The sequence below is a fragment of the Oncorhynchus keta genome, chromosome 8 (assembly GCF_023373465.1).
Source record: "Oncorhynchus keta strain PuntledgeMale-10-30-2019 chromosome 8, Oket_V2, whole genome shotgun sequence".
Lineage (NCBI taxonomy): Eukaryota > Metazoa > Chordata > Actinopteri > Salmoniformes > Salmonidae > Oncorhynchus > Oncorhynchus keta.
This window is the reverse complement of record NC_068428.1, coordinates 3,972,193-3,984,855: the sequence shown is the minus strand read 5'-3', so window position 1 is coordinate 3,984,855 and position 12,663 is coordinate 3,972,193. Positions and strand designations below refer to the sequence as shown.

General features: G+C 41.3%; 1 protein-coding gene across 6 annotated transcripts in view; it reads right to left on the bottom strand.

The window, feature by feature from the left end:
• Positions 1-12,663, bottom strand: part of myo6a (myosin VIa) — a 95,272-nt gene that overhangs the window by 29,414 nt on the left and 53,195 nt on the right. For all 6 annotated transcript variants that reach the window (XM_052523389.1, XM_052523390.1, XM_052523391.1 and 3 more), the window contains exons 15-20: positions 9,466-9,538; positions 3,456-3,583; positions 3,184-3,279; positions 2,706-2,876; positions 445-483; positions 57-150 (exon numbers count right to left, since the gene is read on the bottom strand). In XM_052523389.1, the coding sequence (XP_052379349.1) occupies positions 57-150; positions 445-483; positions 2,706-2,876; positions 3,184-3,279; positions 3,456-3,583; positions 9,466-9,538 (601 nt within the window). The remainder of the gene's footprint in view (positions 1-56; positions 151-444; positions 484-2,705; positions 2,877-3,183; positions 3,280-3,455; positions 3,584-9,465; positions 9,539-12,663) is intronic.

Genomic DNA, 12,663 nt, shown 5'->3' with positions numbered 1-12,663 from the left:
ATTCTCTTTATAGTGCACTACTTTTGACCAGGGCCCATAAGAAAAAACACACCGACCTGAGCACTGCAGCTGGGAGAGGATCTGGGCCCCTTCAAACTGGTGGCTAACCATCTTCAGATTGGGCTTGATACAGCGGATGAAACTGGAGCCCTGGTGGGGGTGAGATAGAGAGAATCATAAAGACCCTATTCAATTGAAGTGTTTCTATATGCAATTTCATGCTGTTAAGCCCTGACAGCAGCCACACTGAAGATGGCCACAGCACACTTCTTTGGTGATCCAGATTGGTTGGACATCAGCTTAGGCATCAGACACTTACAAAAGAAAACATTTCCCTGGGAGATCGATAAAGTTATATTATAGGAGACCTGATCTCAGCTCAAGTTAGATGCCCTGTGAGTGGGGTGAAGCAGTAAATCGTTGAGCACTGTAGTAAATACTAACCGTGCTACGAAGCTTCTCCAGTAGAATGTTCAGCTGGGTCTGTAGAGGTAAAAAAAAGAAGAAAAAAAAGAGAACCTTTGTTTAGTGACACCGACAGGCCTGTCTAGTCTAAGACGACATGAACACATGCTTACTAAGCACGCTCGCTCTCTGCCTCCAGCTCACCTGCCCAAAACTCAGAATCAACAGCTACTTAATAAGCAACAGTACAGCCGTGAAACCACACGTTTTATTGTTGAAGCGCATTGAAACTAAAACAAGAGATTCTGTTTTAATGTAATTCATGCAAACGGATCTAAATACAACCCCGGTAGGACCACAGGAACAGACAGACGGAGGAAAGCATTGTGGGATGGCAGACAGAGACACAGACAACCGCTTGCTGGCCCCTCTCGGTCAATGTTCTAGAGCTCTTGTTGCAAATCCCCTGTAACTTTCCCAACTGGTCCAGGTTTCTCAGAAATCCCAGTTAAAATGAATTCCTGGGTTTCAGGAATTATCCAACCAGTATTTCTGGAAAACCTGGGAATTTTGCAACCCTAGCCTGCAAAGAGCTGTGTTTAACAGAATGATTGCTCTAGGGACCACCAGTGGGACATTAATAGTCATACACCCACCCATATAATCAGCTGCTAACGCTTTCGATCTCACCTTGACAGGTACTAAACTGCGTCAGTGATCAGGCCTTAGTCAAGCTCAAAGACTGATCTATATCACCATTTCTAAAGTAGCTGCCTTATTTACAGTAGCGGCATACTATTTACAGTAGCTACATATTTACAGTAGCTGCTTGGCAGGCAGTCATATTGGGAGCAACTGCCAACTGGAATGCACATAAGTCTTGTACTTGTCAGAATTTCAATGAGGCTTCGTAATTGGATCGATGGTCATTGATCCTGTCAGTAAAGACTGATCTGATCCTACAAGCTATGGATCTCGCATTTGCAAAAATATTGACACTACACCGGCGATACTGATATGAATAACTTTCCGATTAATTGGAATTGAAAGCTGCCAACATCCAGATATCATTAGCAAGTGTTTGCCGTGGGCTGAATTCAGATTCAAACCCAAAGTATGCATGTTGTGTTGCAGGGGACAAATTGTGGAGGGAGGCAGCACAGAGACTAGACTGGGGAGGGAGGGGACAGGGGGTGGCTGGAAGCGGTTAGCTGGAGAACAGCAGGGCGTTCACTGCATTATTCACTGATGCATTGTGGGATTCGTCACACACAACAGCACAAGACGAGTTACCTTATTTCCCTGGCTGTTTCTACGAGTCTTCACGATTGATTTTTACCCCCCCCTACGTTTCTGCTTTTCCTGTCTGTATTTCTCCCTCTCAATACACAACTTTAAATCACAGCTATGATGGGGGGATAGGCAAAGGATGGAGATACAGAAGGAGGAGGAACCGTGGGAGGGAGAGGCATTAGGATGAACACCACAGGTAACAGGAGAGAGAGAGAACACGAACTCTGTGGAAACTAAACGAAAGGTAGATTCAAATCAGACAACACCTTCAAAACACATTATGCAACCGAGAATCCTGTTCAAGCCCTCTAAAATTGCAATAACTTTTTGTTACGCTCTTTGTGCTCTTAACCTTTCTTCTCTCCACTGTCTAGGTGCAGTGCAGTTCCGTGACAGCTAACAAGAAATGTCTATTAACATGACAAAATATTTCCCTCGGATTTCACTTAATAATTATTAATATAATAACACTTCTCACAGGATCAATATCATTTAGCATAGAGTAAGGAAGAACATGACTGTTATGACCATAAAGTAAACATGTAGCCTTGATGCTACTGTTTTGCCTATAAAAACACAGGATTAACATACATGAACAGACAACGGTGGGTGCATCCCAAATAGCACCCTATTCCCTATATGGTGCATTGCTTTTGACCAGAGCCCTATGGGCCCTGGTCAAAAGTAGTGCACTATATAGGGAATAAGGTGCCATTTGGGATACCTACCATGTTAAGCAGCATAAGAATAAAGTGTGGTAAGAATAAAGTGTGGTAAGAATAAAGTGTGGTAAGAATAAAGCGTGGTCCTAAAAAGCGTGGTCCTAAAAAGCGTGGTCCTAAAAAGCGTGGTCCTAACATAAGGTGCCATTTGGGATACCTACCATGTTAAGCAGCATAAGAATAAAGTGTGGTCCTAAAAAGCGTGGTCCTAAAAAGCGTGGTCCTAAAAAGCGTGGTCCTAAAAAGCGTGGTCCTAAAAAGCGTGGTCCTAACATTCGTCCTCACCTTGAATTTGTTGCCGACGCTGATGAAGCTGAGTTTGCCTGCCTTCTGTTTAGAGTCCTTGGCGTTGTTGGAGTTCTCAAAGAGATCCCGGATGAACCGGTCTTTAGACTCACTCACCAGGCACTCCAGGGACATGTGCAGCGCATCATTGTTCTTCTCCACAAACTTGGTCTGCAATTCAGAGAAAATGTACAACCTTGAAGATGCAGAAGTACCCCGTTCAGAAAAAGGCTACTCTGGTTGGGAAGATAAGTGGGGCACTTAAATCAAAAATAAACATGCTTTGAGTTCCACCTGCTGGGTTTTGTGCAGGTTTCAAAGAGGGAGAATGTTTGGTGGGTGATGCTGCAGTATAGACCTACCACAAGGATATGGTGGATAACATAAATATACATGATAAAAATCATAAAAAAAGGTGTAATGTTTTTTTTTGCCTTCAGACATCATGCTGAGTCATTGTGTGTGAACTTGAACATACTGTCTCATAGCACACCGCTCCTGCAAAGTGTCTGACAATGAATCCCTCGTCATCCCTCACGTTCCTGTGGACTTGCAGCTTGGATTTCCTGGGCACCTGAGGGAAGCATCACACACCATCCATTTTAAATAAGTGAAACAAATACAACCACTGAAGCATGACCTTTCAAATGGCTTAAAAGAAACAAATTACTTTACAAATGCTAAAATTCACACACACACAGCCTATAACAGACAGAAAGGACAAGAATCCTGATTAAAGTTAAAGCTCACGGTTAGTCGGAAGTGGTTCTTGTGCTTGTTGTGTACGGTCTCTGCAAAGTGCTGGTCGCTTGGCTGAGGTAGACGATTTTCTTCATCCAGGATGTCCAAGATGCCCACCAGCTTGGCCTCCACAAGGTCTGTAAACAGACAGAGGTCAAAAGGTCAAGGTATCCCAAAATGACTATATCCAATCATATTTCAGTTTGAGCTATACTGTTGCTTCCTGTATTTCCTTATGGGTTTAGTCTTTGTATAGCCCAGGGCTGGATTACCAAATGCGGTAGTCCGGCCATGCCCAGGGCCACTGAATAATGTAGAAGGACTGAAGATCATTTCTGGTGACTTTTAAAAAAAGGGACATTCTACTACAAAATGTAAATAAAACGATGCTGCCACAACCTAAAATATAATGTCCACCTCCTATGAGCATTGTATGTGCTGCATTGACCATGCACACTGAACGCAAGTGTCTCGTTTTCAAGGAACAAAAGCACTCCGGGCTAGGTCTGTAAGGACAGCGGCATGGAGAGAGAGAAACACGGCATGTCACGTTTAACAAATCAAACATTCAAATACCGTTACAGAATGTAAAGAAACCAAAACTGGTCCAAGCATCAATACCGGTATATTGTAAAATACGGTATACCGCCCAGCCCTACTAGCACACAGCTCGGACACCCATTCATAACCCACAAGACATGCCACCAGAGGTCTCTTCACAGTCCCCAAGTCCAAAACAGACTATGGGAGGCGCACCGTACTACATTTAACTCTATTCCACATCAAGTAACTCACATAAGCAGTCAAATCACATTACACCTTACGGAACAGTGAGGAACTGAGTCACACACACGCCTGAATTGTGTGTTGTGGTTAGTAGAGCAGTAGCTGGAGGGCACACACTTAATGTACTGTGAAATTTGATGTAAAATGTATTTTAATGTTTAAAAATTGTATCATAATGCATATTACTGCCTTAAATGTTTGCTGGACCCCAGGAAGAGTAACTGCTGCCTTCGCAGTAGCTAATGGGGATCCATAATAAACACAAAGCTGGGATCCCCCTCTTTTTAACAAAGGCCGTTAAAACGGCTTTATGAATTGTTGTGCCTTGATTGACAATACATGTTTCCCTCCCAATGGCACTTGCAACTTGAATGCGCCTTGAGGAATATTTATCTTGCATTAGAACGCACAACAAGCCGACTAGGTCAATAGATATAATATTTTACTATGGGGTTGGCAGATTTCTCTATTCATTTGTCATTTTGTTTGCAGAGGAAAAGTCTGTGCTCTTCTAGCATCTTCAAAGTAGAACATGAAAGTGCGCCTTTCATGTTCCATATATTTTTGTTGTGGCAGTAATGATGTTGCCGTGGCGCAACGCCACAGCAAAATGATTGCAGCGGAAACACTGCACTGAAGGTGTAAGGGATACAGAGATCTCCAAAAGTATTGGGACAGTGACGCATGTTTTGTTGCTTTGTCTCTGTACTCCAGCACTTCGGATTTGAAATTATACAAACAACTATGAAGTGCAGACTGTCAGCTTTAATTTGAAGGTATTTCCATCCATACCGGGTGAACCATTTAGAAATTACAGCACCCTTTTGTACATAGTGCCCCCCCCCCCCCATTTTAGGGGACCAAAAGCATTGGGACAAATTCAGTTACTGTATATGTGTATTAAAGTAGTCCAACATTTAGTATTTGGTCCCATATTTGTAGCACGCAATTAAATCAAGCTTGTGACTCTACAAAACTTGTTAGAGCGTTGGGCCAGTAACCGCAAGGTTGCTAGATCGAATCCCCGAGCTGACAAGGTAAAAATCTATCGTTCTGCCGCAGTTAACCCAGTTCCTATTCATTGTAAAGATGAATTTGTTCTTAACTGACTTGTCTAGTTAAATAAAAAGGTAAAACATAAATACAAAACAAACAAAAGCGCAAATTGGCATATTCTCTGGATTTCGCAATGCTGCAAAAGCACAGGCATTAGAATCACAATAGACCATCCCTTAGACGAATACACAGATTCAGTGACTGAGTTCATCAGGAAGTGTATAGGAAATGCTGTACCCACTGTGACTATTAAAACCTACCCAAACCAGAAACAGTGGACAGATGGCAGCATTTGCGCAAAACTGAAAGCGTGAACCACCGCATTTAACCGTGGCAAGGTAACTGGGAATATGGCCGAATACAAACAGTGTAGTTATTCCCTCAGTAACGCAATCAAACAGGCTAAACGACAGACAAAGTGCAGTCGCAATTCAACGGCTCAGGCACGAGATGAATGTGGCAGGGTCCACAGACAATCACGGACTACAAGGGGAAAACCAGCCACATCGTGGACACCGACGTCTTGCTTCCGGGCAAGATAAACACCTTTGCCCGCTTTAACACACAGCATTCAACCCAGCATTCAACCCAATAGTACCCTCCAAGCTCACCATTAAGCTCGGGGCCCTGGGTCTGAACCCTGCTCTGTGTAACTGGGTCTTGGATTTCCTGATGGGCCACCCCCAGGTGGTGAAGGTAGGAAACAACACCTCCACTTTGCTGATCCTCAACACAAGGGCCCCACAAGGGTGCATGCTCAGCCCCCTTCTGTACTCCCTGACTGCGTGGCCACGCATGTCTCCAACTCAATCATCAAGTTTGCAGATGACACAACAGCAGTAGGCCTGATTACCAACAATGACGAGAGCCTACAGGGTGGAGGTGAGGGGACTGGGAGAGTTGTGCCAGGAAAATAACCTCTCACTCAACATCAAATAAACAAAGGCGCTGATCGTGGACTTCAGGAAACAGCAGAGGGAGCACGCCCCTATCCACATCGACAGGACTGCAGTGGAGAAGGTGGGAAGTTAAGTTCCTCGGTGCACACGTTACTGACAATCTGAGTGTCAGGGGATAATTGTCAGACTTCAGTCACCCTAATCAGACTCATCTCTGCTACCGCACGGCAAGCAGTAGAGTCTGGAACCAAAAGGCTCTAACAGCTTCTACCCCCAAGCCATAAGACTACTGAACAATTAATCAAATGGCCACCCAGACTATTTACATTGATGACCCCACCCCCCCCGTTTGTTTTACACTACTGCTACTCGCTATTTATTACCCACGCATTGTCACTTTACAAATTACCTTGACTAACCTGTACCCCCACACATCGACTCGGTACCGGAACCCCATGTATATAGCCTAGTTATTGTTATGTAGTTTTCTTGTTACTTTTAGATAAAATAAAATAAATGTTCCTTACTTAATTTAATAAGTATTTGAACTTTTTCTTGAACTCCATTGTTGGTTAAGGGCTTGTAAGTAAGCATTTCCTGCTAAGGTCTATACCGGTTGTATTCGGCGCCTGTGACAAATCAAACTTGAATTGTAACCACCTGCCCTCCAGGACACGTAGAGCACCTGATGTCACAGGATGGACAAAAATATCATCAAGGAGAACCACCCGAGCCACGGCCTGTTAACCCCGCTATCATCCAGAAGGAGAGGTCAGTACAGGTGCATCAAAACTAAGACCGAGAGACTGAAAAACAGCTTCTATCTCAAGGCCATCAGACTAGCCGGCTTCCACCCGGTTATGCAACCCTGCACCTTAGAGGATACATACCATACATACCATACATAACATACATACATTTAGGATCACTGGCCAAGTGAATAAATGGAAAAATAGTCACTTTAATGTTTACATACTGCTTTAATCTCATATGTATATACTGTATTCTATTCTACTGTATTTTAGTTAATGCCACTGACATTGCTCAATCTAATATTTATACATTTCTTAATTCCATTCTTTTACTTTTAGGTGTGTGTATTGTTGTGAACTGTTAGATACTACTGCACTGTTGGAGCTTGGGAACACAAACATTTCGCTACACCCGTAATAACATATGCTAAATATGTGTATGTGACCAATCAAATTTGACATCAGTATTGACGCACAGACCGGTTTGGGTTTTTACTTTACCTTCTATAGCGGTATTTCAATGTTTGGTTTGCTAAATGTGAGAAAATAAACATGGCAGTGTGGCGTATTTATTAGGGATTCCCATTAGCTGCTGTCTTCCTGGGATCCAGCAGCATTAAAGCAGTTAGATACAAATATTACATGATATTACATTTCATAACACTTTTCAAAACACATTAAGTGTCTGCCCTCAGGCCCCTACTCTACTATCACATATCTACAACCACATATCTACAACACATTAAGTGTCTGCCCTCAGACCCCTACTCTATCACATATCAACACAAAATCCATGTGTACGTGTGTAGAGTGTGTGTGTTGTGTAACAGGTCCGTTTTTATAGGTCACTCCACTACTTGAGTCGTCCGTCTCCCCCTCGCTCTTTCCCCGCCACTAGTCACTCAAGGAGCACGGTTGTAGCTTGGACCGCGAGACCACTCGTCTTTCACTCTTCAGTCTGCATGGTCAATGCAGCAGATGCAACAAAGTGTTGCGAACAATGCCGCTTTCCACTTGGCATCTTAAATATAAATCCACAAGGGTTCTATAATTACACTATTAGTTTGTGTTTCTTACTGTGTTGTAAACAGCTAGTTTGTCTTTTATTCGCAAGTGGCGGCAGGTAACCTAGTGGCTAGTGTTGGACTAGTAACCGAAAGGTTGCAAGGTTGAATCCCCGAGCTGTCAAGGTAAAAATATCTGTCGTTCTGCCCCCTGAACAAGGCAGTTAACTCACTGACCCGAGGCCGTCATTGAAAATAAGAATTTGTTCTTAACTGACTTGCCTAGTTAAATAAAGGTTTTTAAAAAAATCGAATTAAAATAAGTGGCTAAAATAAATCGTGTTAGCTGCTAATCGCAAGTAAGCCAGCTAGCTTATACATTTACTGAGTTTTTCCTGAGAAAACATAGCTAGCTAATACAGCCGGATACCAGTCAGCATTTTGTTTATGCAACAGTATCTTCTAAATCAGACAGGAATATTTTAGCTAGATCAAGTTAGAGAAAACATTAACGTAGCTAATTAGGGTCCGCTGAGAAACGCTGACCAACACTTCCTAACCGGTCACAATAACTCCCAGGCTTTTTCATGTCAAACACTATTCAAAGTGTCCATTATTATATTATAACTCTAGAATTAAAATAATAATTAGATATATTTTTCATGATTGCAACAGTTCACCCAAGTATTGATCGAAATCACAAGTCATATCGCAATAGCAACATTTGTTTAAAAATAAGTCCTCAATTGTTTGCCCATATCATGCAGCCATTTATGGCATTGTGGACATGATCTCAAAATGAGAGCAAGAAATGCAGACATTTATGAAAAGTACATTTGTTTGAAGTTTGATTTAACAGTATAAAACAACCAGTAATGAGAAAGACTCATTGAAATCACTTAGAATGTATGTGTTGCCATGCTAAGGTCCTGCACTACTTAAAGCAAATGTATAACCTGTTCTATTAAAAAATATAAAACTACAAAAAAAAAAGTGAAATATTGTGATATAGGGTTGGGCGTTTCTGGCCAAAATATTTGATGGAACAAAAAGTAAAATGTCTGTTCTCAGAGAGTGAGTCTACAGGGCATGCTTTGAACCAACAGCTGATTCTCTTAAACACAGACCCAATTCCATCTAGCGTTAACCCCGGTCACCTCCATTCCACTCTCTGGTATCCTGCTGCCGTACCCCACACATATCTCAAAGAGAGGGGTTTAGGTGTGCTCTGCAACATAATCAATCTACCTCCCATCAACTGCTTTATTTCTGTTGACCATGAAACATTACTCTTGACCCTGACCCCAAGTTGTGTGCTCAAAAGCGTAACCTCAGAGAAAACAGCTATTCCACCTTCCCACGCAAACGGAGGCCAAAACACATCTTCAGTCAGAAGAACATTGAACGGCGACACACCGAGAAAAAAAACATGGGGAAAACGCTGGAAACTAGGCGGAGGATACGGTATGTAGGTTAAACAGATGAAATGATGTGCATGTAATGATACGAAGACGAGACAAACCTATGCAGTCCTGATTGTCGACATAATGGACCTCATTTACTCCGAGACCCTCCTTCTGATACAGCTCTTGTTCCTAGAATTCAAAACAGAACGGTTCCAATAAAAAGCATGGGTAATGTCATTTATAATGACATTCAGAAAACAATTTCAGTCTGTTTACTTACACTACCGTTCAAAAGTTTGGGGTCACTTAGAAATGGCTTTGTTTTTGAAAGAAAAGCAATTTGTCAATTAAAATAACAAGTTGGTCATAAATACAGTGTCGACATTGTTAATGTTATAAATGACTATTGTAGCTGGAAACGGCAGATTAAGGAATATCTACATAGGCGTACAGGCCCATTATCAGCAACCATAACTCCTGTGTTCCAATGTCACGTTGTGTTAGCTAATCCAAGTATATCATTTCAAAAGGCTAATTGAGCATTAAAAAAACCTTTTGCAATTATGTTAGCACAGCTGAAAACTGTTCTGATTAATGAAGCAATAAAACTGGACCTTCTTTAGACTAGTTTAGTATGTGGAGCATCAGCATTTGTGGGTTCGATTACAGGCTCAAATTAAAAAAATATTAAATCGGCATGGCCGCTTAATTAGGGCCGATTTCAAGTTACCAAAATCGGTAAATCGGCGTATGGACGATTACATTGCATTCCACAAGGAGACTGCATGGCAGGCTGACCACCTGCATATTTAGTTAAGAAATTAATGTTAGCAGGCAATATTAACTAGGGAAATTGTCACTTTTCTTGCGTTCAACACAAGCAGAGTCCGGGTATATGCAGCAGTTTGGGCCGCCTGGCTCGTTATGAACTGTGCGAAGACCATTTCTTCCTAACAAAGACTAACTCATTTGCCAAAATTCTACATAATTATGACGTAACATTGAAGGTTGTGCCATGAAACAGCAATACATAGACTGAGGGTTGCCACATGTTCGATATAATATGGTACGGTTCTGTATTTTTCAGAACAAAACATTTTGTTTTTGATAGGTCATTAATACTGCAAACTAAGGCTCATATTTCTGTGTATTTATTAGAATTAAGTATATGATTTTATATTTGATAGAGCAGTCTGACTGAGCGGTGGTAAGCAGTAGCAGGCTCGTAAGCATTCATTCGAACAAGCGCTTTCCTGCATTTGCCAGCAGCTCTTCGCAATGCTTGAAGCATAGCTCTGTTCATGACTTCAAGCCTATCGACTCCCGAGATTATAGGCACTATAGTATTGCCAGCCTAAAAAAAATTCTTACCTGGGAATATTGATGACTCATGTTAAAAGGAATCACCAGCTTTCATATGTTCCCATTCTCTAAGCAAGGAACTTTAGCTTTTTTACATTGCACTTTTACGTTCTTCTCCAACAGTTTTTGCTAAACACCATGGGACAAATTGATTTTATTTGTGTTATATTAAGTTAAAATAAAGGTCTTCAGAAAATTATTACAAATATATATACAGAGACTAGTTTTGTACACTTTGATGTCATTAAAAGTGCAAATCAATTCCAGAACAGCAGCAAAGGACCTTGTTTAAGACGCTGGAGGAAACGGGTACAAAAGTTATCTATTTCTACAGTAAAACAAGTCCTATTATGTCGGCATAACCTGAAACGCTGCTCAGCAAGAAAGAAGCTACCTTCAAACTGCTCCAAAACTGCCATAAATAAAGCCAGACTACAAAATTTGCAACTGCATTCATGGGGACAAAGATCAGACTTTTTGGAGAAATGTCCTCTGGTCTGATGAAACAAAAATAGAACTGTTTGGCCATAATGACCATCTTTATGTTTGGAGGGAAAAAAGGGGGATGCTTGCAAGCCGAACACCATCCCAACAGTGAAGCACGGGGGTGGCAGAATCGTGTGGGGGTGCTTTGCTACAGGAGGGACTGGTGCACTTCAAAATAGATGGCATCATAAGGGAGAACAATTGTGGCTATATTGAAGAAACATCTCAAGACATCAGTCAGGAAGTTAAAGCTTGGTTGCAAATTGGTTTTCCAAAAATGGACAACGACCCCAAGCATACTTCCAAAGTTGTGGCAAAATGGCTTAAGGACAACAAAGTCTAAGTATTCGAGTGGCCATCACAAAGCCCGGACCTCAACCCCATAGAAAATTTGTAGGCAGAACTGAAAAAGCGTGTGCGAGCAAGGAGGCCTACAAAGCTGACTCAGTTACACCAGATCTGTCAGGAGGAATGGGCCAAAATTCACCCAACTTATTGTGGGAAGCTTGTGGAAGGCTACCAGAAACATTTGACCCAAGTTAAACAATTTAAAGGCAACGCTAACAAATACTAATTGAGTGTATGTAAAGTTCTGACCACTGGGAATGTGATGAAAGAAATAAAAGCTGGAATAAATATCTACTATTATTGTGACATTTCACATTCTTAGAATAAAGTAGTTATCTTAACTGATCTAATACAGGGAATTTTTACTAGGATTAAATGTCAGGAATTGTGAAATACTGAGTTTAAAATGTATTTGGCTAAGGTGTATGTAAACTTCTGACTTCAACTGTAAACAAATAGGCATCTGCTTTTTTTGGTCATCCAATAAATCGGTATCGGCGTTGAAAAATCATTAAAAAAAATTGGTCGACCTCACAGCGTTATGTGAAATCTTCAGTTTCTTGGCAATTTCTCGCATGGAATAGCCTTCATTTCTCAGAACAAGAACAGACTGACGAGTTTCAGAAGTGCTTTGTTTCTGGACATTTTGAGCCTGTAATCAAACCCACAAATGCTGATGCTCCAGAACCACAGTTTTCAGCTGTGCTAACATAATTGCAAAAGGGTTTTCTAATGATCAATTAGCCTTTTGAAATGATAAACTTGGATTAGCTAACACACGTGCCATTGGAACACAGGAGTGTGTTCTGGTATGGTTGCTGGTAATGGTTGCTGGTAATGGGCCTCTATGCCTATGTAGATATTTTGTATTTTTTTGTATTATTTTATTTGTAAAATCAGCCGTTTCCAGCTACTATAGTCACTTACAACATTAACAATGTCAACACTATTTCTGACCAATTTGATGTTATTTTAAATGGACAAAAAAAAAAAGACATTTCCAAGTGTCCCCAAACTTTTGAACAGTAGTGTATATAAGATCTGCTCCATTAGAATAGAGAACAGAGACTCAAATGTATTCAAATAAAGTCTATGAGGGCAGAAGCTTAGTCTATTAT